We start from the raw sequence: 26,390 nt of genomic DNA on the forward strand, positions 1-26,390 counted from the left end.
TGAATTTAAATTTGGACCGTTAGATTTTATTTTTTTTACCGTTAGATTTGATCATATTCGATCTAAGCCGTTAGATTCAATAAATATATAAATATAAAAAAAATATTTGAATGTGGACCGTTGTATTAACCAACTGTCTAATTAAACTGGCTGTTGGATGAACAAAAGTAGCCACTGGGCTACAGTGTGGCTGACAACAGAGGGGACCAACCCACGTGGGTGGGCCTTCGGCTAGAAAAAAAAAAGGGCGCGTGAGGCGCGTTGGGGGGACTGGGTTTTGGGGTGTGGGCTTCACAACCCACTTTTCACTCTCACCCGTGGGTCCCATTTTATTTTGTGGGCTAAATTATGGCTAGTATTTGCCTTCCTTTTAGGTTTGGTTTAGGTTTTGGGTTGGAATGGGTTTGGGGGGGGGGGAGGGGAGTTTTAGGTTATAAGCCACCATTGGAGATGGTCTAAGGGGGTGGATTGTTGGATCCCACATCGTCCAAGGGTGAGCATCATGTAAGCCTTGTATATATATTCATATCTCTACCTAGCACAAGGCCTTTTGGGAGCTCATTGACTTCGGGTTCCGTCGGTACTCCGAAGTTAAGCGAATTCGCGAGAAAGCAATCCCATAATTGGGTGACCCACTAGGAAGTTCTCGTGTGAGTTCCCAGAAACAAAACTGTGAGGGCGTGGTCGGGGCCCTAAGTGGACAATATCGTGCTACGGTGGAGTCGAGCCCGAAATATGGTGGGGGCCCGGGTTAGGATGTGACAGTACCCATATATATATATATATATATATATATATATATTTTTTTTTTTTTTTTGGTCCCATATTTTTTAAAGTTTTATTTGAATTTGTACTCATATTTTTTAATTTTGCTAAATGTACCCACGCTAATTATATGTATTTATTTTATGTTTTAAAATATATCAGTAGTTATTTTTTAAAATATGTTAATAATTATGTGGGTACATTATTTTCTTGCTATAATTTTGTGAAGAACAATATTACTCTAATATTTATTTTAAAGTATTTATTCTATTTTAAAAATATTATTTGAATTTGTTTAAATTTTATAATTTGTGAAACATTAAATGTATAAATGCATGAGTTAGATCTCTTAAACTATGTCAAGGACTTAGATCAACATATTTAAACAAACAATATCTCAGTTTAACAATTAGATTAATTAGGGATTGGAACCAAAATGATCCTTTAATAAATTACATTTGTGTATTTATTACACAGATAAAAAATAGTTTCTTACAAACGAAGCAAGAAGCGTCTAACAAATTCTTTGTTTAGACTTTAAATTCTGGTTTCAACTTTAAATAGGATGCTTTGTGTTTTGTCACGTGCCTTGTGTTGTAATTTTGTGAGATTATCAAGTAATTAAGTTAATCTGTGGATGCCATGTGTCAGTTTTCTGTAAACATTGAGTGTTTGCTAATGTGCGCACATGACGCATAAATTTTGAAATGTGATATCCACATATCTCTTTTTACTGCTTACACATTTCTAATTTTCGATCATCGGATCAGATGAATCAAATAAAATCAAAGAATAAAAATTAATAGGAGGTGGGCAAAAAAAAAAAAAAAAAGATGTGTGGATAACACACCCCCTAATTTTTCAATGGCCCTAGATTTATGTAGATTTGCTGCCTAGGCACTTTGTCCGTGTCAATGGGATGTTAATTAAAATTTTAAATTCACTTTCTTAATGTGGTTTTTTAATCATTTATTTATATGTGTTAGCTAACTTGTCTATTGATGATATAAGAATATTCAGTGTATGTATGGGGGGCTTTAAGATTGAATAAGATCCTTTTCGGATCTCCATGTTTGAAGCCAACAGATTTAGAGATTTGGACTTTTAAACCTTGCAGTCTTTATTGGTACCAAGACGCACGGTGCTCTGATTTTTCAGAATAAGAAGGGATGGAGAAAATGCTTCGAGCCAATGTTCGAGTACCAAGCATCACGGCGCTGAAGTAATTCATGTCATGCTCTGAAGAAAAACTCGAACGACCTTCAACAAAATGGTATATGTACTCGGAATCAACACAGGTGGGTATGTAGCCCATTTCACTGGCTCACCTCGCATAAACCAAAAGTTTGAATCTCTATTTCTCTTTGTTCAACGACTTAGATCTCTAAATCCTTAAGCTCCATACACAGAGATCAAAAAGAGAATCTGGACTCACAAAGATTAACAAAAAACATAAGTAGCATATATCTACATGGCCTATAAAATTGCCAAGTGGAGCATAGCAGCAGATGTGAAATGCCCCACGACCAGAAAAGCTTGAAATGCAAAAGCCGGACGGCCGGCTTGATTACATCCTTGTATGCGGACGTAGAGGCATTGTAGAATTTGAAGCAGAAAAAAGACGAGAATTTGTCAACTTGTGTTTGGGTTTAAGCACATTGCTTCGTCCATAACGTTATGGAAACGAAAGGAGGTATCAAAAATTCACTCATACGGGTATACCAAGGCCTTCAGAGATTCCAACAATGGAACGGCAAATCGCAAATTAGATCAAGGTAACTCGAAAGCTCTTTCTGAGATGTCAAACAAAGATTTTTTAGTCTGCTATCTGTTGCATAAGAAAGATCAAGTACTGTATTAGGGCTGTTCTCTGTGTTTTTTTTTGTTTTACTTTATGGCTTTTTACTCATCGCCGATAACGCTTGTTAACCCTAGCTAGCATACAACCTTGATTTGTCGTAACATGCCAGCTAAAGAAAATGACACTATTCGGCATTTTATACGTGCGGAGTCATTCTTACTTGCATGCGAATCTATATCTGATACATATTACCACAGTGATTAAAAGTATGTTTGAGATTGCTTTTAAAAGGGGCTAAAATCACTTTCAAACAGCTAAAAATGCTTCTGAATTTGAGCGAAAAAACTTAAAAGTGTTTCTGGATCATAAAAATGTTTTCTAAGTGCTCTTTAGGAAGCACTTGGAGTTTTACTAAAATTTGTGGCACAAACAGTCCCAAACGAGCCCAAACTCGTCAAATTGATGAACTGTGATATGGCCAAAGTATTTTCCATTGTACAGTCAATTTAGGTTATACGGCTTGTCTTTACTTTGTATGAAGTATCTATATGCCTTGCTAGGTGCCCTATACAGTATTTTCCTGTATATTATATTGTGTTTGGTGGTGACTGACTTAGTAATTATCATACATTTTTTATAACTTCTGGTCTCAAATTTGGAATTAGGATCTCTGGATCCTCTTTGTGAGATTCTGGAGATCCTTCAATCACGTTCGTTCATCATACATTGTACGGTTAATTTTCATCAATTATTGTTTATATTTAATTTTAAATAAAAAATTTACAATAATTTCTGACCACACGGTATACGATGAACGGATGTAATTGGAGAATTCCCGAATCCTTACAAAGAGGATCCGGAGAATCCTCATTCCAAATTCGAGGTACCTCCGCAAACATAACCAATAAAAAAAGAATTATTGCGTCATATAACTAGCAAAATGACATACAAAGCATCCAAAATCAGCCGGTGAGAACCATATCCCCACCACTATATATAACCCCTTCGAATCTAAACACCAACACGCCCATAAACAAATAGCGAGAGAGAGAGAGAGAGAGAGAGAGAGAGAGAGAGAGAGATTATGGAGCCCTTCACCAAAGACTTCAAAGTAGGAGAGTGCGAAGGCCAAAAGGTGGTGGATGGTGAGACCATGCCACTGGTGCTGCAGCCTCCAGCACCCGAAAACAACGATGTGGAGTCACTTATTTTGGCTCTTCAGAAGAACAAGGACTGGTTTGATCAGATGCTTCTCAAAAACAGCGCTATCCTTCTCCGAGGTTTCAATGTGCAGAACGCTGAGGAATTCAACGACATCATAGAAACCTTCGGTTGGGATGATATTCGCTATGTAGGACCGGCGCCAAGAACTCATGTGCACAAGCGAGTTTGGACTGCAAATGAAGGACCTCTCTCAGAGTTCATATACTATCACCATGAGATGGTCTTGGTAAGTGCATATATATACTATCACCATGAAAAATCACCATATTTCTAGGGACATAGGTTGTCAAAAATATTGGAGGAGTCTCCTGGCAGTTTCATTTCTGTTTTCTTAGGTGACAAGGCTCGGCCTAGAATGGTTGTTTCTTGTAACCGAAAAACAAAAGAACTCGTTTTTGTTGCATTAGGATCGGAGACAGGTATCGAATTCATCGCTAGGAAGTGTGAAATTGATCATGTTTTCTGCAAACAAATACTGTGTCAGTTGCTTCCCTTCCCTGCACCAAAGCACAGAGACATTAATAAGTTAATTAACTGTCATATATCTTGATTTAAGCAAACATTTTTTACTTGAATTTTTTAAGCCAAGTCAAAACATGGACTCATTCCAACCTCAGTATGTTTCCTGCAAACATGTACCGATGACTCTTGTATCGTAAACAAAAATTCGAAGAGTTGACTCTATATATTCTAATTAATTAACCCTAATTGACTGTGTCTAACTAATTAATTAACCTGCAGATTAAGGAATATCCCAAAAAGGTCATCCTATTCTGTGAGATACCTCCACCAGAAGGCGGACAGACCCCATTTGTTCCGAGCTTCCGAGTGACGGAGAGGATGCTGGAGGAGTTCCCGGAAGCTGTGGAAGAATTAGATGCAGGTGGCTTGAAATACACCTTCACAGCACCAAGTAAGAACAGCACAGGTTCTATGAGGGGCAGGGGTTGGGAGGATACTTTTGTCACATCAGACCGTGCAGAAGCTGAAAAAAAGTAAAACATTCATATTTTAGTCCATTATATAATGTGTCGACATCATTGTCACCAGCTAAAATGGACAATGTTTGTTTACTTGTGGCAGGGCTAATGCTTTAGGCATGGACGTCGAGTGGCTAGCAGATGGGGGAATCAAGACGATATTAGGACCGAGGTCGCTGACGAAGGTGTTTGAAGGAAGAAAAGGGAGGAGAATGTGGTTCAACACGATGGTAGGCATGCATGGGAAGGAGAACAGCTCGGCCCTGATGGCGGACGGGACCGAGATTCCGGCAGAGCTGGTGAACAGATGTGAGCAGATAATCGAAGAAGAAAGCATCCAGTTCAAGTGGGAGAAGGGTGATGTTCTCTTCCTTGATAACCTGGCTTTGCTTCATGGAAGAAGGCCTTCTCTTGCTCCCAGAAGAGTCTTGGTTGCCACATGCAAGTAGAACAACCATCGATCTCATGATATGATTACCACAGTATCTTCTACTTTCATCAAAGTTGTATGCAACTATGCATGCTATGCATTTACAATTAAGCTACTCGATATCGGAGTCAATAAAGTACGTATATGTAATAAGATCTCAATTTGTGATTTCAAATTCAATTGGGTGAACTTGAAAGGCATGAATATGATATGCAATTAATTGGGAAAGAAATAAACACTTAAATTGTGTGTGCATTCCCTATATCATATCTCAAACTCTTATTTAAAACTCACAAGCTTATGGTGTGACACATAACATAAGTACAAGACTTGGGAGATGCTTTTTATTGGATGACCATTCAACATTACGAGAGAGAGAAACACATAATTATATACGTGCACATATACAGTCAGTAAGTTTTAGAGTAGATAAAGAGGGGAGAGTTCCGTGAAATTTTTTAAATATGTATATAAATTGGACGAAAATAGTTACAAGAGATGAATCTACAAGTGCCTTCTTCTCCTTCTCTTTCAAACTCAGCTTATTCTTTGGCAATCAGCGTCTCACTTGCCCGTTTTCCGAAATCATCTTCAGAGTCTGCACCTCTGGGTTGATCAGCCTTCTTCCTTGTCAGCCATTGCTAATATGTAATCCAAGTCTCCGGTGGCCGTATAAGATGATGCTGCTTTCGGAATATTGTAGTTCAATAATTCCTTTCTACCACCACTTTTGAAGGCTTATTTAGCTGTTCTAACGGAATTTGTGTCTAAAAGAACATTGCTTGTAATGGAAGAGCCCTTATAGTAGAAACCTTAAATTCAAGTTTTTTATGATTTTATGTAATAATTTGAGTAGGTACAAAATTTTAAAATAATTTAAATTACATTGTTGTAAAATATTTTTGTAAATATTCAACAACAAAAAATATTAAATTCATACATCAATTTTTTTTTCTTCACAAAAAAACGTAACTAGAATGACTTCATTATTGGGTTATGTCATGACAAGTGTCATAGCTTATGGCATGGTCAATTTTTATTTTTATTTTTATAAGCAACAACTGGTGGCAAATCACGGTTATCCATCATTTTCAGGTTGGAATGACTTATAGAGGCATTTCAACATCCCTCTGACCACAAGTCTGGCTTCCTTCAAATTAAAAACTAAAGGTCTTGGGTTCGAAACCCGCTGCTGATAAGATTTCAACTCTTTACAATCATTAAATTAAAGTTTCATGTCTCAATCGCCTCCATTAGATTGTATATTTCTTGTTATCATTTCACTTATAAAAGCAAGGTTTTTGTACGTCATACTAATGTCATGATCAATTCTTTCTTATCAATATAAGATTTCAACTCTTACAACCATTAGATTAGATTTTCTAATCTAAATCTCATCCGTCGAATTGTTATTTTTTTATAGGTAAACCATCCGTCGAATTGTTACCTCCTTTTTTAGTCTTCCACCATAAGTCTCCATCTCTTTCCTATTCAACATATTTCTGGGAATTGGGTTTGATAATCTGCCGAGAGAGAGGTCATTGATGGTTGAGTAGTCGCCTGCAAGGCCGACACCGGTGCAGGAGGGGTGGGGTGGTGGTTGGCTAGGGAACACCACACACATGATACATGCAGAATTCTATCCGAGTGACTTTAACCAGGACCAACACCGGTATCAGCTTCGACTTCAGTCGAATGCCAATAGGGTCGTCAGTTCAAACCCCCGACTGCCAACGGGTGCCATGAATCAATCAACGAGATGAAATTAAACAGAAAGTTTTCTTTCACTAAACTCGGTGCTTCTTGATTTGGTCAATATAAAGGAATGTCAAGTCAGGTTGAAGAAACACATACAGACCGACCGGCAATTTGATACTGAAAAAAAGGCATTTACTTCTACTTATTCTCTGGACAAGCACAAATAAAGAAAAAAGCACAACACTAGCTTAGCCCTAAATCTCTTTGCTGTTCTGAAAGGTAAGATGAGGCTTTGAATGTTTACCAATACTAACTCTCATAGGCAGCACGAGTGGGCATGGCCCGGCCACGGCCCCTTGGGACATAGCCGCCACCACCTCCATACCCCCTTCCATAGTAGCCACCACGACCACGGCCACCACGCCCAGGACCACGGCCGCCTCTTCCACCCCGGTACCTTGAAAAAGCGCCAAAAGTCTGCACCCCCAAACAAGCAACCGCATTAATAAAAAACTCCAATAACTAAGATGACAAAAACAAAAAGGTTGTTACCTCTGTATCTATCTTTATTTGCTCAGAGTATCTTGTCCTTCCATTCTGGTCATGACTCGTAGAATTGCACGAGATGGTATCAAAGAAGTCATCCTTATTGTAAACGGGCTGTGGCACAAAAACAAAATTAAACAAACTCAGATAACAGAAGTAATGCAAGGATTATTACTTACAGTAGAATTCATCTAGCTAGAATGATAAAGATAGCCAATGCCACCTTGATTTCAACCTTCGATAACTCAGCCTCATCTTCATCTTCAATGTCATCTTCATCAGTGTCATTTCCATCACCCTCTTTGTGAGGTTTGTTACTCTTACCAAGATGACCCCAAACCTCATCCTTGTTGAACTTCTCATTCATTGCCATGAAATCAAATTCTTCAGTGAATTTTGTTGTGGGACGTGAACTCTGCACACCAACATGTTATTTATTTGGCAATTTCAGTGATGCCGAAAATGCAACAACTTAATTCAAGAGAGTAAATTAAAGCCAATCAGGAGGATCATGTCTAGATAATTTGGGATTTATCATATATGTCACTTACTATAGATTAGAAGTAGTCAAGAAAATAAAAACACTTCTTCTGACTAAACACTTCCAATCAAGAAATTTCAATTTTAGTTCGCATTTAACAAACCATTGATACCCAACAAAATTCAAATTGTGGGGGAAAAAGGCTTCCTTACTCCAGTCCCTCGTCCTCTTTCACGTCCCCTATATGTATAACCCTGGCGATTTTGATTTTGGTATGGAGCTCCATTTGGCTGAGAACGCACATAGTCCTATTTATGGAAAGAGGGAGAAGCCAACGTCAGAACTCCTTGCAATCGAACCACAGAACACATAATAAATTTAAAAAAAGAAACTTGAAGTCCTAAACCCTGGCCACTAGACTAAACCGAGTTGGTGGAATAGGAGAAACCACCAATCCACAACAATTCAGTCATTTAAAAGGCTGGATCAAATTCAGGCTGACACCAGACATATGCAAATAAATCTAACAAAAAGAAATTCAAACAAAGAGCCTGCCCGACAATTCAGATTTTCATGGGGGTGAACATCCACACCATCTAATCCTGAATAATAACTACCACACCATCTAATCCTTAATAATAGCAACTCAAACTAATAAGCATGTTGATAACTAAGTTGAAGATCACCCCATTGAATCATAATCCACTTTTTTTTGTTGCACCCAGCCCACATATACAAGGAGTCACAAAAACTAACTAGTCCAGAGGCATGCAAGAATCTGTGTGTGTGTGTGTGCAAGTGAGCGTGTAACACATGCATGTACGACAAAACAACCTTTTGACCAGCCTGTGCAGGTTGTTGAGGAAGTGGCAATATTGGTGGCTGAGGTTCTGCTGAAAGTGGAACCGATGGTTCTGATGAGGTTGATGATGAAACTTGTACAACCTCCACATCCTTGTGAGCTGTTTGCAAAGATTGAGATGAAGAGACTGTAGTGGATCCCGACTGCAAAAGCTGGCCTGGGGTTACCAAGGAAGGCACTAGTGTTTCCATGCGTAAAGAATTGGCTGTCCCAGCAACAGAGGAAGTCGTTTGAGATATGCTTGGATAAGGCAAGGTTGGACCAGAAATTGCAAGAGGTTTGTTAGAGATTGGTGGCACAACACTTATATCTGGGCTTGAAGTAGCCAGAGAAGATAGTGGTGGCAAGCTTGCACTAAGCATGGCTGCCGAAGGTGCAGAGGGGGCAGAACTAGGTGCTTTGTTAGGCATTGAGCTTGGTAGAGTTTCAAGAGATAATGTTGTAGAAGGCACTGGAGGCAGAGTTGTTGGCAATGTTGGCGGGGATAAAGAAGTAGCAGTCAAACTAGAGGAACTAATACTAGCAGCAGGAAGCAAAGGTGGTAGAACTTCAGGCATGTTTGAAGCTCCAGTAGGTAAGGAGGGAGTAAAATTGGGGTACTGCAGTGGCTGCTGCAGTGAAGAAGGCATTGGCTGCTGCAGTGAAGAAGGTATTGACAGCCCAGGTGGTGGTCGAAGCAATGACTGCTGGTGTAAATGAGGTAGCCCATTTGGAGGGCCATAGTATCCTTGCCAATACATTGGCATACCATTTGCACTTGGAGGAGGCGGCGTACCACCCCATGACGCTAAATTGCCTCCAGGTTGATATAAAGGCAAACTACCTTGGAAATTTGGACCAGGGAGTCCCATCTGTGGAGCATGGGAATTAATATCCGTCAAAGATCCACTAGCTGGAGCTGGCAAGCTCGATGTTGAAGGAGCTGGGCGGGAATAGTGAGACTGCAAGAGAGGGAAGAGAGAGAGAGAGAGAGAGAGAGAGAGAGAGAGAGAGAGAAAATAAATTAGCAGAGGTTGGCTAGAGGCATCCCAAAAGTTAGAATTCCTTCTCTTACCTGGATAATAGCTGGATCATTGTTTATAGGTGGTGTAGGCTGAACAGGTGGAGAAGACTTAACCTGTAAATCCTGAAAACAAAGATAAAAATGAAAGACTTAGGGTCTGGATATTTACTTGAAAATATAACCAGAAGTGAATCTAGGCTACATAGTTCAAAACTGGTCACCTCGTTAAAGTTATATTTTCATCAAATATCATTATTACCATATACTTCAGTTGCCATATTTGAGCTTCAGTTTTAGTACCAGAGAGTAGTCAACACCAATTGCAACATTACAGATTCTATTTTTACTCTTACTAAACAACCAAAGTCCATGCTACGATTGAAGAAAAATACCATCACCGTAATTTAAACTCATAAAGTCGGCACATTTTGGGGTTTTTATTTTTATTTTTTAAACTATCAGACAAAAATATAGAACACTAGTTGTGAAGTCCAATCTGAGGCATCTCAGTACCAACCTTGATGTCACTCCCGCGAAATAAAATATACTCATAAACTTTGTCTCCCGGTGGGATTTGTGGTCCATCCTTCTTTCTTCCTTCTGTTCCAAAAGATCGCACTGCCGTGTAAAAAGTAACAAATTAGCATCAATACATCCATCCATATCTCAACAATAGCACTTGATGATACAATATATGTACATTTATTATCCATGTCACATAAACTATTCATACAACTCTTCCTAACCCTTTGAAGCAATTGTTTGGTCATAAAGCAAAGGGAAACAATTTTATAAAGAAAACCATGTAACCCTTCCAAATACAGAAAAGATAAACCATTTAGAATCAAATTTTGTAATTTTCTACAGAAATCCCAAAGCTTGATGAATTGTGCAATATGTAAATGGAAGCGCATTGAGCCACATCAATTCTTCGCTATATCGTACTTCCAAACTCAATTCTAAGAACACACTAATTCCTGAATCTCATACTTTACATACTCACATGCATACATGCTTCACAATTCACAATTGAGTAAAATTTCAAAAATTCATATTCCTAAACCAAGAATAATTAAACCAAAATGCCAATCGGGACGACTGAACTAGTAATAAACTAACAAATCAATTTCATTTAAACAAATGGTACATACAGAAAAATGAAAGGTTCCATAAAAAAAAAACCATCTATTCCTTGCGAAATATAGAAAAGATAAACCATTTAGAATCACAAAATTCTACATTTTCACAAGGAGTCACAAAATTTTGCAATAAAATACAAAGAAGCACATTGAGCCGCTGACAGTCAGATTCAATAGCAAATTCACAGTTGCCAAAAATTTAAAAAATCTGAAATCATTAATAATTAAACCCTAAAAATGCCAATCTAGACGAATTAACTAGTGATAAACTAAAATTAAATTAATCAAATTGACCTAGATAACAAGACCTAAACGGAATCCGGCCAACAATAATCAAAAGTAAAAATCGAGAGAGTAAAACGGTACCATTTCTGAGTCCAATACTGGACTCTTCGGTGTTGATGTTATAAAGCACGCCTTCATATCTGATCTCACTCTTGGAAGTCAAACTAATCAAGCTCCCTATGTACGAATCGGCCGCCGAGCTCGATCTCGCAGCAGTCTCCGTAGCCATGGCCTCCGATTTCGAAACCCTAGCGCATACAGATTACAGAGTGAGAGGGAGGAGAGAGAGGGAGAGTAGGGTTTTGGTTTTGGGGGTGCCTTTGAGATTATCGGGTTCTCTCTCTGTTCGTGGGGGAGAGGGAGATCTGCCTGCCTATTTAAGCCCTGTTGATTTTTTGCGTTTTTTGGTAATTTGACGATGTTGACGATCAGGCCAATGAGGATTTGACACGTGGGTGGTTTGGGACTTGTTGGTCTTTTTGGTTGGAAACTGAGGAGAAGTTGGTCCGTTGACGAAAATGTTCCTAATCCATGACCAATTCTCTTTGTTCTAACAAACTAATTATTTAATTTAATGACAATGAGTTATTGGCTAATTTATTGAATTTAACTGTAAATAGGATATTGAAAATGAAGCAAGACTAGGTGGTTTAGATTAAACATGTTCTTAAACAAATATAATCGTGCATAATAGCGAACAAAATTCTCTATCGAACGACAATGTCAATTCATCATGATAAATCGCATCAAATTTATTTAAATTAGTGTAGAACTCAGCTAAGAGAAATTTATAGAATTTCAAAGAAAAAGTTATAGAAGAAATGATTGGGTTGAGAAATTTATGGTATCTACCTCTTCACCGATTAATGTAAATACTATCATTTGGTAAAAAAAAATATACAAATTAATATATATTTTATTTGATCAGTATTCAACTTAAAATCATCAGGATAGCAACTAACAGAGAAATCGGGACATCAGCACTGTGATGACACAAGTACCCTTAAATTTCATGTGAGCCGTCATCAATTAGTAGTGTCAGTTGAGGGGTAAAATCGCGATAAAAACCGCAAGCCGAAATCAAAACAGGGAAGGGGAGAGCATTCCTCGCTAATTTCCGTTGCGATCGCAGAGTCGAAGGCACTGAGAAAATTCCAAATTCCAATAGCCGTTGTACGGACATTCGAATTAGGGTTTTCAAGAACTCGCCCAATTTAATTTCTTGTATTGCTACTCGTTGTTATACGGAATTAGGGTTTCGTCGTGGCGGATGATGTTCACGCCACAAAGGAAGGCGTCGACGGCGGCTCTGTTGCTGACGCCGAGGAGCGGCGGCGTCGTTTCGAACCCTAGGAATACTGGGAAGGGTAAAGCGGTGGCGCTTGTCGATGGTCCGCCTCCGCCATTGGGCTCGCTGAGTGAGAACGGGCCTTATACGACTGCGGGATTAGATACCGGTGATATGGACGACTGGAGAGCGTTCAAAGAGGCTGGCTTCCTCGATGAGGCGTCTATGGAGCGCAAGGACCACCAAGCGCTCGCCGAGAAGGTCTCTAAGCTTCAAACAGAGGTTAGCCACTTGATTTTTGGTTTATCGAACCAGATTAATAGAACCGTTATTAATATCTTGTGCAACATTTATACACAACGCAAATTTGTAATATTCTGAATATATAATGATATATTTGTTGTTGGGCAGCTTTTTGATTACCAGTATAATATGGGACTTCTCCTGATTGAAAAGAAAGACTGGGCATCGAAGAACGAAGAATTGAGTCAAGCATTGGCGGAAACCCAGGAGATTCTTAAACGCGAACAATCTGCACACTTAATTGCAATATCTGAGGTTGAGAAGCGGGAGGAGAATTTACGGAGAGTATTGGTTGCTGAGAAGCAGTGTGTAGCTCAGGTATGCGAGCTTTCTTGTTTGTCAATTTGTGTAATGAAATTTTGTTTGTCAATGTGTATTAATTTTTGTCACTGCAGCTGGAAAAGGCTTTGCGTGAAATGCACGAGGAGCATGCCCAAATAAAGCGGGAGTCTGAAGCAAAGATGGTTGATACAAATTCATTAGTTGTGGGAATTGAAGAGAAGTCTTTGGAGACAGATGCAAAGTTGTGTGCTGCCGAGGCCAAACTTGCTGAGGTCAATAGAAAGAGTTCAGAGTTGGAGATGAGATCGGAGGAGGTGGAGGCACGTGAAAGTGTGCTTCGAAGAGAGAAGCTTTCCTTAAGTACAGAGTATGTTTTTACGACCATGACACTTGCATTTAGGATATGCAGGATCCTAATATATATGGTTGCTCTGTTCTTTGCTGAATGCGAGACATCTTCCATTTATGATGTAGTCCGTGTTTATATTCTGGAGCATTTGGCTTTTAAATTTAATTTGACTTGTTCCTAATTTTGTTAGGCAAGAGGTACACAAGACAACTTTTTACAAACAAAGGGAAGACTTGAAAGAATGGGAGAGGAAGCTACAAGAAGGGGAAGAGAGGTTATGCAAGCTTCGGAGAATTTTGAATGAGAAAGAGGAGAAGTCAAATCAACATGAAATGAGTATGAAGCAAAAAGAGAAGGACATCGAAGAAGGGCAAAGGAAGATTGAAGCTTTGAACACTATGTTGAAAGAAAAGGAAGCGGATGTGAATAAACGGCTAGATGACTTAGCATCAAAGGAAAAGGTCTCTCTCGTATAGATGAGTTTTTTTTTTTTTCATTTTTTTTTCAGAAATGTATATTTGCAGCTTTGTTCATTTGACTGATGTCAATTTGGTTGCAGGAAGCAAATTCTTTGAGGAACATATTAGAGTTGAAGGAGAGGGAATTACATGAATTTGAGCAAAAACTAAGTTCGAGAGAAAATGTGTGTCCTAACTCTTAAACTCCTGATATTTATTTTTATGTAACTTATAAAGGTCGTACCCAGTGCACAAGGCTCCCGCTTTACGCAGGGTCTGGGAGAGGTGAATGTCGGCTAGCCTTACCCCCATTTATGTAACTTATGACTAATAAAATTATATCTTCTGTTTTTCAAAGGGTTATATATTTGTTTTCTAAATGGGTACGTTCATGTAAAACGTATTGAATGAATGCAATGTAAATGGGCTACATTTATGAGACCTGATGCCACTTGTCAAAAAAAAAAAAAATTCTGTTTAGAAGGGCTTGAATGTTTATTTTCATACAATTTGTCTAGAAATCTGATATGGTCTCTCACAGGTGGAGATTCAAGAGGTGCTTGAGAAGCACAGATCCGTTCTCAATATGAAAATGCAGGAGTTTGAGTTGGAAATGGAAGAAAGGAGGGAGTCTCTGAACAAGGAACTAAGGATTAAGGTTGACGGGGTGGAACAAAAGGAGCTGGAAATCAGCCACAGGGAAGAAAAGTTGTTGAAGAGGGAACAAGCGCTGCATGAGAAATCAGAGAGGTTGAATGAGAAAAATAAGGAACTTGAAACAAAGCTGAAAACTTTGAAGGAGAACGAGAAAACCATCAAAGTTGATGAGAAAACTTTAGAGGTGGAAAGGCAACAACTACTTGCTGATATAGAGTGTCTTCAGAATCTTAGAGATGAAATTCAGAAGATAAAGGATGAAAACCTTCAACTGGAGCTCCATATTCGTGAAGAGAGAGAGAAGCAGGTAATTACCCAGGAAGAGAGGTCAGAGCACCTCCGTTTGCAGTCGGAATTGCAGCAGGAAATAAAGACTTATAGACTTCGAAATGAGTTGCTCTTGAAGGAAGCTGAAGATTTAAAGCAGCAGAGGGAAAAGTTTGAGGAAGAGTGGGAGGATTTGGATGAGAGAAAAGCTGAAATTAGCAGAGATCTGAAGAAAATTGTTGAAGAGAAAGAAAAATTAGAAAAATTACAAGGCATGGAGGAAGAAAGGCTGAAAAAGGAGAAAGATGCAATGCAAAATTACTTACAGAGGGAGCGGGACAGTCTCAAGCTTGAGAAAGAATCATTTGCGTCTAAGATGAGGAATGAGCAGTTAGCGTTAGCTGAAAAGGCCCAATTTGAGCATAGTCAAATGGTTCAAGATTTTGAGTCACAGAAGAGGGATCTTGAGGCTGATATGCAGAATAAGGAGCAGGAAATGAAGAAACGCCTGCAGGAAATGGAGAGAACATTTGAGGAGGAGAAGGATAGAGAACATGCTAAAATTAATTACTTGAAGGGAGTCACTGATGAGCAAAGGGAAGAATTAAGATCTGAAAGGCATAGAATGGAAAAGGAAAGAGAAGAACTTGCTCTGAACAAGAAGCAACAGGAAGTTAACCAACTTGAAATGCGCAAAGATATTGGTCAGCTTGCTATGCTTAGCAAGAAGATCAAGCAGCAGCGGGAACAGCTTATTGAGGAAAGACGACACTTCCTTTCTTTTGTTGAGAAGCTTAAAAGTTGCAAGGACTGTGGAGAAATGACAAGGGAATTTGTACTTTCTGATCTCCAAGTACCGGGAATGTACCAAGTTGAGGCTGTTTCTCTGCCAAGGCTCAATGATGAACTTTTAAAGAACTCTTCGGCTGATTTAGGTGTTCCTGATTTAGAATACACAGAATCAGGATGGGGAACGTCTTTGCTGCGCAAATGCAAGGCAATGGTTTCTAAAGTATCTCCAATAAAAAAAATGGAGTATATTACTGATGCAGGGTCTTCAGAGTTGCCCCCACTATCCGCTATTCAGGTTAATGTTGAAGAGAAAAGAATCGAATCTAATATGCTTATCAATGAGGGAGAAAGAGGGCACATCAGTCATGAAGATGAGCCTGGGCCATCTTTTAGGATGCTTAATGACTCTAGTGCTCAACCACTACCATCTGATAACACTTCCAAAGAAGTGGATGATGGGTATGCTCCATCAATTGATGATCATAGCTTCATTGACAGTAAGGTTAAAGATGTTCCAGATGATTCCGGGCAATCTGAGATAAAGAGTGGTCAGCAACAACCAGCTAGGGGACGCAAGTCCAGACTGTCTAGGACACGCACAGTGAAGGCAACAGTTGAAGAGGCAAAGAAATTTCTCGGAAATACTCCAGAAGAACCATCAAATGCAAGTATGCTGCCTAATGATAGTAGTTACAATTATGAAGAAATTCAGGGAGCTTCCAGTTTTGCTGAGAAAGCAAATAGTAGCATTGGGAGAAAACGAAGGCGTGCTCAGAGCTCTAGGATTACTGAAAGTGAGCAAGATGATTGTGACAGCGAAGGACGTTCGGGCAGTGTCACAACAGCTGGTGGGCGCAGGAAGAGGCGACAATCTATTGCTTCTTCCGTGCAAACACCTGGAGAGCAGCGATATAACCTTAGACATCGCAAGACGTAAGTTGCTTAATGTGTGTATGAAATTATGTAGCACGGTGACGGCTAAATGTGGAAGTTAATTAGTGTTTGCAGTTTCTGTGGCGTGATCATAATAACTTGAGTCAAGGTTGTATATCTATATAGACTTGTTGTCAGTCTGTCATTCTTCATGCATTGTTGCATTTGTTTCCAATCAACTTAAGGTTTAACGACAATTGGTTATCAACATGGTTGAACGCTGGATATATCTTTTTGCTTTGAGTGGTTATGTTTATATAAAATTGTTGGGCTTTTTTTTTTTTTCCCTTATCAATTTTAGTTTGAGACTATTGATATTGTGATGGATACACTGAGTACGGATTTGAATGTCAAACTTCTGGTAAATCTTATCACTGTAGTCTATTTGATTCTTTTCCTTCTTGGGTTACAAAGAACCGTTCTTTGACCCATTTCTGTTCTTGCTATGGAATATTAGGTGAGCACTTCAATTGTCCAGGTCCCTTCAGTTAATGCATGAAATAGAATGTTTGTTAGATCCCAGAATAATCTATTCAATAGTCTTCACTAGGTGCACGTTCTGTTGTCCAGACAAATATTTTCCTAAACAGCTTCGGGTTAGTCCTGGAGTGACAATTTCACTGACCGTTATTCTGAAATTATTGTTCCTTGATCGGGGAAAATCATTCGGAAGTTCCATCTAAAAAGAGAAATTTTTAGTTCAGTTATTTTTTACTATATTGGTATGGGGAACACATTTTGTTCTTTCTGATATTTTGGGAATATATATAATCGTAGAATTTTTTTTAAGGAAGAAGGTAAACAGGGATAAACTTATACAGCTAATCATTGAACTACCGAAGTATCTGTATGTGGAAGACGTGAATTTTTACGGTTTTACTTGTGACCTCATCTGTCATAAACTGTCCAAATCAAGGGATCTTGCATGATGTGTCAACTGTGGGCATTTTCTATGCTGTGCCATGTGAGGAAGTGTTTGGTTTTTCTAAATTTGTCTATGAATGTTGATCAGTGCAGGATCGGTCACAGCAGCACCAGCCGCGGCTGACCTGAAGAAGAGAAGCAAGGAAGAAACTGGAGGTGGTGGTATAGAACCAATTCCGGAATCTGTTTCTGTGTCATCGTTGGGGACGGCTGGTGAGAATGGGCAAACTACACAGTTGATGCAGGTCACTACGTTAAAAGGTGCGGAATTCTCACAGGAGCGGGTTGTGAGGGTAATGTCCCCCTTACCTTTTACGTGTCTTGTACTTTGTGACGGTTATATCTGAAACGTCTAAAACGATGTGAATAAGGTCTGTTAACCTCTGTTTCTTGTACTGCAGTTTAGAACACCAACAGCCACCGTCGATGACAATGCTGAAGCCGATGCAGCCAAATCAGTTGAAAATACAGATATGAGCGTGAAAGATATTGGTACACCGGAATCTGGTTGCGGCAACAATACAAATGGCGAGAGCGACGATGACTATGATGACGAGGACGTTGAAGAGCGTCCTGGCGAGAAGTCAATAGGAAAAAAGATCTGGACTTTCTTAACGACGTGATGGCGAAAACCAGTTTCTAATTTACCATATTTTTCCGAAAACTTTGTAATGACTAGCTTCAGTTTGTGTGATTTCTTAGCTTCTTTTTGTTTTCTCATTTTCGTTGTAATTCAAATGTTGAAACGGCGATTTCTTCGCCCTTTTCAAGTCTTTTTAGTTTTTGCTCTTCTTTTGGACGGGTGGAAACATGGCTGAAGATATTATTACCAGCATGTAACGGGTTTACTGCTAAGTAGCGTCTCGAATATCGATTCAAAAATATAATGTCATGTGTTGTGAACCTCAGACGAGTATAAGATCTTCCCGTCCCTTTACCAACACAAACTAAGGAAAAAAAAACCGTATAATTGTTCAATAATTACAATCCTCAAATAAATACCAATAAAGAAAGTCTCTAACTATTAATTATGGAGTCTAATTTAATGGGATTAGTGAAAACATACATGAAAGATGAAACTACAAATTAAAGACCCTCTCTCTACTCTTCACATTTACCTGCAAAAGCTTGCGCAGAAAAGTACTTATCATCCTATTGTACTAGGCCTTCCCAGGAAACAATTAAGTAGAGTTTGGGCTATGCCTTCTGATAGCCCTCCATTTTTCTCCCTCCCTCACTAGGTCCCCACTCCTCTAGTCAGACACTCTGGTCCTCTTCACCCCTCCTCTCCTCCCCTTAAAAACCCCAAAAATGCTTTTATTTTAGGAAAAATTAAAGAAAATGACTTGAAAACTTTGAGATTAGGACAAAATAAAAAGTAAAATGAATAGTATCAAGATTGACTTTTTAGTGTAAAAATATGGTTTTTCGTTAAAGTGAACAGTACCAGAAACTTTTTGTTAAAGTTCCCTTTATTTTATGGCTTTTTAATGGTCATGAGATTGACATAATTTGGTTATTGAAATTTAAAATCGATAGAAGTGGTCTTTAAGTTTGTCCACCATAAATCATTTTGGTCCTTGAAAAATCTATGCTAAATAAAAATAAAATGACAAAAATATCCTCAATTTTTGTCAAATCATTTTGCCTATTGTTTATTGGGAACTTTAACACAAAGTTCCTTATATTGTTCACTTTAACGAAAAATCACATTTTTACACTAAAAAGTCAATCATGGTACTATTCACTTTACCCTTTATTTTATCTTTATCGTTAAAATTCAAAGTTTTCAAGTTCTTTTTATTAGTTTTCCTTTGTTTATTAGATTGGGGGTATTTTTGTCATTTAGTCCTTATTTAACAGAGATTTTTCATGGAATGACCAAAATAATTGATGGTAGATAGAACCACTTCTATAGATTTCAAATCTCAAAGATTAAAGTGAAGAGTTATGACAATTAAGGATCATTTTGGCTAAAATGCCTTTTTTTTTTAAATTTTTCCACAGCTGCTTGTGCTTCTTAACCATTATTTCCTTCATATTCCTCTTCTACTAAAATACAAACTTGTACATACAAATTGATTTCATATAATTTCATGACTGAAAGTCAAATTATTTTCACTTTACCCTTTATTTTATCTTTATCGTTAAAATTCAAAGTTTTCAAGTTCTTTTCATTAGTTTTCCTTTGTTTATTAGATTGGGGGTATTTTTGTCATTTAGTCCTTATTTAACAGAGATTTTTCATGGAATGACCAAAATGATTGATGGTAGATAGAACCACTTCTATAGATTTCAAATCTCAAAGATTAAAGTGAAGAGTTATGACAATTAAGGATCATTTTGGCTAAAATGCCCCTTTTTTTTTTTAATTTTTCCACAGCTGCTTGTGCTTCTTAACCATTATTTCCTTCATATTCCTCTTCTACTAAAATACAAACTTGTACATACAAATTGATTTCATATAATTTCATGACTGAAAGTCAAATTATTTTCCATTTTGGTATGGGAGTAGTGAGTAAGTAGTACAATTATGTTGATGTGTTTGTCAACATTCCAATTAGAGGTATATGTTTAGGACAAAATTATATGCCACCTTTAAGCTAATCATCAACTATTATACTAGAAAGTTAAAAGTATGCCATATCTATTTAGTTTGGAATACCGGAATACCATCAAAGTTTTGTTTTTCTCACATTTTAATTGTATAATTACATCTTTCAAACGAAAGTGAGTCTTGGCACAACATAAATGTTGCTTCTTAGGGACCAAAATGTCATGGGTTCGAGTTGTTGAAAAACTCTCTTTGCAAAGCAAAAATAAGGCTGCATACAATAGACATTCCTCTTCCAACTCTAACAAAGTCGGTAACCTTCGTTGGATTGGGGTCACTCTTAATTATTTATTTCAAACAAGGAAGGATGTTGTTTTCTTGGTTTTGGTAATGAAGAAAGGAATAGGTGGAACAAATAGTAAATACCATGGTTCAATTCCAAGATGCACCATAACAGTATGAACTTGAAGCTGTTTCTATGTCCCATCTCTAGCCATACAGTTTTTGCCCATCCTTTTTTTGGGAGATTCAATGCAGCATTTGTCTTGTTCCTCCGTGTTTCAGAAAGCTCTTAAAAGCCCAAAAGCAGAAAGCCCCAACCTAGAGAAGAATCAGCATTGAGAGATATGAACCCAACTTTTTGTCTTGCATGTACTTACATGCACCACCCTCCTCTCTCTGTCTTTGCATGGACGTCGGTCCCCTATTTCCTCTATGCCCTAACTCCTGCCAAACCCTAGAAATCCTCACCCCTTTACCATAACTAATCTCACAATCTTAACAACCCACCTTCAACTACCACACCCTTTTAACCGACTAAGGTAACCATTTTTAATGGATATAATGATGATACAAGACAACTAACTTTTACTTTTGACGAGACAATCTGAATTACGAGAAAGAATTGAACTTGAATGCAGTGCGATGAACTTACTGTTTTAAACAAAGAATCTAAACGCATGCATGAGAAGTCAATTTATAAATTTATCGTGTAACTATATTAGTTGGAACACCAAACTAATTAAAGTAGAGTGACACCTCTCTGAACTCAAAGTCAACACAAACTCTATTTTTTATAATTTAATTCAAATTAATTTAGAATATTACTCGGTTAACGTGGGAGGATAATCAATAACAATAAACTAAAAGTATGACAAGACTATGACGAGATTGAAAGAAGAGCCGAATGCCTTTCGCTTTCTCCTTCAAGTCCTTTAGGTACTCGTGCTACTGTCTTCTGATAATAATAACTATTATTTCTTTGATGCTCTTCGAGAACTGTGCTTTTGATCCTCTCTCCCTCTCCCTCTCTCTCTCTGCCTGTATACTTTCTTAGCTTTCCCATAAACATGAGTAGACTAGAGAGCTCAGCTTTGTTTCTGCTTCTGCATTTTTTCTCTTCTCTTCTTCCCTTTTTCCTTCAAACCCCTTTGGGATCTTTCTCACATTCTGCTTGGAGCCTTGGGCCCCAAACCACGCGTGATTTTCCTCGTATATGTACATGTACACACACACACACGTATATATTAAAGGGACGCGTTGATATTTCTCATGAAAATCACATCCATGCTTGTAGTTTCTGCTTCCTAAATCCATTTCTATTTTGGGTCAGTTTCTCATGTTTTCTTCTTCCCACAAACTCTAATCAAATTTCCCTCTGGATTTACCCTTTTGTATTGACTATTACCTCAAATCCATGAAGGGTTCTACTCCCATCAGTGTTGTGATTTTGTTAACCTTTCTGTTCTCTGTGGGTGCTTGGAGTTCTGAGGAAGTAGATGAAGGTGTAGCTCCAATGGAGAAAACGGAGCAATTCGCTCTGTACTCTGCAATCCAAGGCTTTGTGGGTAAATGGTGGAATGGCTCAGACCTCTATCCGGATCCTTGTGGGTGGACTCCTATACAGGTACTTTTTTTTCACCCCCACCACCACCACTCTGTACTGTTTCTCTGCAACGTTGCTTAAATCCAAAGTTACCAGCTATATATTCCTTTTTTGGTTTTTAGTTGTACGGTTGTACTTGACATAAGGGTAAATGGCAATGTTGTATTTAACGGTTAGATGTGAACCGAAGAGTTTCAAGTTAACTGGTGAACCCGAATCACTTAAAAGACAATGTATAGTATGGTAGGACTTTAAAACAAGTCCCAATTATTCATACGGGTTTTTCATTTGAAGTCGATATATATTTTCAATGTTAGGGTTCGATCAGTTAACACTTTGAGGGTTCGGAACAGGTCGAAAGTTTTCAGCATTTTTAGTTTTGATACGATGAGGTTTTAAATTTCTATTGCAGGGGGTGTCTTGTGATTTGTTTGATGGGGTTTGGTACGTGACCTCCATGAATATTGGACCTATTCTTGACAACTCCCTTGGTTGTTCCCCAAGCGCAAAATTTAGACCACAGCTGTTTGATTTGAAGCACCTAAAGTCCCTGTCCATTTTCAATTGCTTCCCCTCACCCCACAAGCATCCAGTTCCGATCCCCTCAGAAAACTGGTGGAAGGTTGCCGGCAGCTTAGAATCACTAGAGTTTCGATCGAACCCGGGCCTCATTGGACAGATTCCTACAACCTTTGGCAGCCTCAGAAAGCTCCAATCATTGGTACTAGTGGAGAATGGATTAAGAGGTGGATTACCAACAAATATCGGTGAATTAGTCCGATTGAAGCGGCTAGTTCTTACCGGAAACTGGTTTACGGGCCAAATCCCTGATGGGTTTGGTGAATTGAATCAGCTGCTGATCCTTGATTTAAGTAGGAACTCACTGTCTGGGCCTTTGCCAATCACCATTGGACGTTTGACTTCACTCTTGAAGCTTGACTTGAGCAGCAATCAACTGGAAGGGCAGCTGCCAATAGGGTTTGGTAATCTAAAGAAGTTGACTTTATTGGACCTCAGGAGCAACAATTTCTCGGGTGGATTGACCAAATCACTTCCAGAAATGCATTCCTTGGAGGAAATGGTTTTATCCAACAACCCAATTGGTGGAGACCTCAAAACCCTAGAGTGGCAAAACATGGAGAGTTTGGTATTTTTAGACCTCTCCGGATTAGGTCTAGTTGGCGAGATTCCAGATTCATTTTCAAACCTAAAAAAGTTAAGATTTTTGGGTTTAAGTGACAACAAGCTCACAGGCAACCTCTTGCCAAAGATTGCAAATTTGCCCTGCCTCAGTGCACTCTACCTCCACGGCAACAACCTGACAGGGGAGCTTAAATTCTCTGAGTCTTTTTATCACAAAATGGGGAATCGTTTTGGTGCTTGGAACAACCCTAATCTCTGCTACACCAGTGGAATGGTGCCAGCTGAGCATGTCCCAATTGGGGTGAGGCCATGTCAGCAGGAGGGGGAGGAGGTCACTTGATTTATAAAGATACCCCTTCTTTTCAGAACTATAGAATATAACTTCTCTAGTTAGAAGCAACCGTAACTTAGAATTTTATTGCTTGTTTTGTAATGCTTTATTTTGCCTCTTGACATGAATCAAATCAATATTTATGCTTTCCTGTTCTCGATCAAATCAATTTTTGACTGGACACAAAACCGATCGAATTAGAGACCATTGTGTGTGGTTTGGTTCGCTTTTAACATTAAAATCATAATATTGGACTAAAGAAATCTGCATTGCTTAGCAGTTAAAAAAGTTGGTCACAAAACCGGCCAAACTTAGGGATGGACACAAAACCAACCGAATTTGGCTCTATTTTAACATAAAGTATGTGTAATCTTTAACGAAACCAAACCAAACCGTATCACTTAACAGTCAATAGATTTAGTCGTGATTTGGTGATGACATTAATTCAATCCAACCGTGACCATCATTAGTATATGAAGCGGGATGCCAACTCTGCTGCACATGTAAAAAGGATAATCTGGTATCACAGAAAATAAGAACATACGATTGGGCGGTTGCTCTGCAAACCAATATACAGATGGCAAAAATTCATTTGGGTTTCTTGCTAAACAGAGCAACCCCAACTAACTGTAAATGCTGGGAATTTTTACCAGCAGAGGAAGTGCCTTCAATGGAAATATGGGCAAGTGTGATCCTTTTATTGCTTTTTCAAAAGGATAAAAAGGTGCAAATAATGGCACGACTTTAATACACTGAAAGTGAACTTTGGTCACTATTGCTAGGTATTAAAGGTCGTAGCTTCCAGCTTCCTGCATGGCTTTGTACTCTTGTGGCAATGGGTAGACTTTTGTAGGCTGTGGAAGCACTGTCCACAGAAGTGCTTTTGTAGACCTTGACTACTAGGTTGGATCCATAAATACAATTCCAGACCCAATTGAATGTAAATGCTGTGTCCACCATTCTCTTTGTTCTAGGACCTAGGTGAGGTCAGTTTCTTTTTGATTTTCTTGGGCTTGATTGAGTGGCTTCTGTGGGAGAAGCTGAAAATCCCTTTGGGAAACTATATGGCTTCCATGTCTCTCCGAGTCTTCAACACTTAATACGCTCAGTTCAACAAACATGTTGTATACGTGCATGAGTTTCTTTCGCATCGCATGAGCGAGCGTATACAATTTCTGAAACGCAAGAAAATAACAGCACCAAGAAAAACAGCCACACCAGCAGCTTGACCCGAGTCCCCCGTCTCCACGGCTTTCCTTTTAGCGACTCTTTCAACCGCTCTGACATCCATCATCTTCCCGCTTTGCTCACCCAGTATCTGTTGATTATTCTCCCCCTTGCACACGATGAGTGGACGGGAAAACCCCGACCCAACGCTACACGTTCTCCAAGTCCGAAGGGATCCAGTGCCCAACTATCGACTCCTGCCGAAATTGCACAACTTACCAGACAAAGCCAAGATGAACCCGTTGGCAAAAGCGAGCATACTTAAATAGCTCAAGCTTACCAAGCCTAATCTACTTAAACAAGGCTCAATTTCTCTTTCAAACGTTGTTACTACTACTCTCTTTTTTGCCCTAGTGCTACTAACTACTAAGTACTGCTTTTCTGATGGTTTTGCCGCATAATTGAAAGGATTTTCTTTAAACATGAGCATCATTTATATACAAGAGTTCATATGTTCAAAGTATAATAACTACAAAGAGATTTATATAGTAGGATAGTGATTTTCACGTAGTTTTCTCCAACACTATTTCATCTTTTATTTCAATTTATTTTCAATTTTGATTCATAATAGCTAAAATAGCTAAAAAACAAAAGTAGGAGTGCAAAAAGAAAAAAACTGGAGTGTAGAACTCACTTCCCCTAAAGAAATTACGAGAGCCTTGGAGTGCGAGGCGAGAGTATAATTAATCACTGAAAACTTGCTTTCCTGATAAGTACATACTGCACACATTTTCAACGTGTTGACAATGCAATTGAGAAAATTCAATTGAAACGCTTCAATGCTTTATTTCGGAGACATTCGGGGGGAAACGGAATTGTTAGACTTTTTGTAAAAACTATAAAACACAAGTTTTCTTTTAAAAGGGACTGTATAGTGGTTTTGTCACGTTAGTTCATCTTTTCAAGGATCAAAAAGACTCATAGTGATATTTCAGCTTCTTATGGTCACCATTGTTTGATTCACCAGCGTCAGAAATCAAATTCAGGACATGCCGTGTGAAATACGTACCTAAAATTCGTCATTAACCACTGACCATCATGTGGTGGTTATAAAATACAAGTGTGGAGAACATTGAATTATGTTATGTGAGTTTGATTAGGTAATATGCCGATGTTATTAAAGCTTATTTTGATGTGGTTTTCCATAAAGTTTTGATTCCTTATTATCTTAAAATTTAAAAGTCCAATAAAAGAATATGTTTCCAAATTGGAAATATTAGATGTTGCTAGAGGAGCCATTCTTTCAATCTTAACCTAGATAAGTATAGTGACTGATTGACAGTTGCTTGTGTTTTGTGTTTTGGTAGAAGAATGCATTGTATATTATTGACTTTTGCATCTTTGAAATGAAATAAACTTGCAAGCAACAGGGTTGGTCGATACACGACGTCTCGACTTAATAATTAATAAGAATGTGTGAGAAGTAAAAATAAATTTGTGAACACTATCCTAGTAATACTGTCAACTGTGTACTATTTGGGGAGGCTTTCTCTAATGCACGTTAAAAGTGTACAATTAAGTTACACATTAGAATAAAAGTCGTTAAATATTTTTCTATAACTGGACCTAGCGGTTCTTATTTAGATGGGTAATCACTTTTAATGCAAGAAAATTCAGTATTTGAGGAAGACAAAAAGGATTTTACAGTTTATGGCGTTTTTGTGTTGGGCCTTGTTGGGATTCACCAATCAGCCCAACTTAATCCATTTGTTTTGTCGTGGGCTGCCGCAGAAAGCCAGGTCCAAATTTGAGGCGGAGCGGATGTGAGTTATTAGCAAAAAAG

General features: G+C 38.4%; 4 protein-coding genes across 5 annotated transcripts; 3 read left to right on the plus strand and 1 right to left on the minus strand.

Annotated features, from left to right (window-relative positions):
• Positions 1–3,586: 3,586 nt before the first annotated feature.
• On the plus strand, positions 3,587–5,462 carry LOC126594871 (clavaminate synthase-like protein At3g21360). The gene is made up of 3 exons (XM_050261131.1): positions 3,587–4,016; positions 4,532–4,785; positions 4,874–5,462. The coding sequence occupies exons 1-3, from the start codon at positions 3,651–3,653 to the stop codon at positions 5,217–5,219; spliced, it is 966 nt and encodes a 321-aa protein (XP_050117088.1). The 5' UTR covers positions 3,587–3,650; the 3' UTR covers positions 5,220–5,462.
• A 1,515-nt stretch (positions 5,463–6,977) lies between these two features.
• LOC126594868 (protein decapping 5) lies at positions 6,978–11,579 on the minus strand. Of its 2 annotated transcripts, none has more exons than XM_050261128.1 (8): positions 11,296–11,579; positions 10,308–10,408; positions 9,842–9,913; positions 8,760–9,728; positions 8,138–8,233; positions 7,680–7,859; positions 7,451–7,558; positions 6,978–7,375 (listed from the first exon to the last, which is right to left on the minus strand). In XM_050261128.1, the coding sequence occupies exons 1-8, from the start codon at positions 11,441–11,443 to the stop codon at positions 7,208–7,210; spliced, it is 1,842 nt and encodes a 613-aa protein (XP_050117085.1). In that variant the 5' UTR covers positions 11,444–11,579; the 3' UTR covers positions 6,978–7,207. The 2 variants fall into 2 exon arrangements, with proteins under 2 accessions (XP_050117085.1, XP_050117084.1); XM_050261127.1 differs by having other exon boundaries at positions 7,668–7,859; positions 11,296–11,578.
• Positions 11,580–12,260: 681 nt separating this feature from the next.
• Positions 12,261–18,375, plus strand: LOC126594867 (nuclear matrix constituent protein 1-like). The gene is made up of 8 exons (XM_050261126.1): positions 12,261–12,784; positions 12,914–13,123; positions 13,201–13,454; positions 13,627–13,897; positions 13,996–14,079; positions 14,436–16,543; positions 17,556–17,760; positions 17,869–18,375. The coding sequence occupies exons 1-8, from the start codon at positions 12,485–12,487 to the stop codon at positions 18,088–18,090; spliced, it is 3,654 nt and encodes a 1,217-aa protein (XP_050117083.1). The 5' UTR covers positions 12,261–12,484; the 3' UTR covers positions 18,091–18,375.
• Positions 18,376–21,224: 2,849 nt separating this feature from the next.
• LOC126594869 (piriformospora indica-insensitive protein 2-like) lies at positions 21,225–23,527 on the plus strand. The gene is made up of 2 exons (XM_050261129.1): positions 21,225–21,927; positions 22,319–23,527. Exons 1-2 carry the CDS (start codon positions 21,718–21,720, stop codon positions 23,387–23,389), a joined length of 1,281 nt encoding a protein of 426 aa, XP_050117086.1. The 5' UTR covers positions 21,225–21,717; the 3' UTR covers positions 23,390–23,527.
• The last annotated feature ends 2,863 nt before the right edge of the window (positions 23,528–26,390 follow it).

The sequence above is a fragment of the Malus sylvestris genome, chromosome 13, assembly GCF_916048215.2.
Source record: "Malus sylvestris chromosome 13, drMalSylv7.2, whole genome shotgun sequence".
In the NCBI taxonomy this organism is placed as follows: domain Eukaryota; kingdom Viridiplantae; phylum Streptophyta; class Magnoliopsida; order Rosales; family Rosaceae; genus Malus; species Malus sylvestris.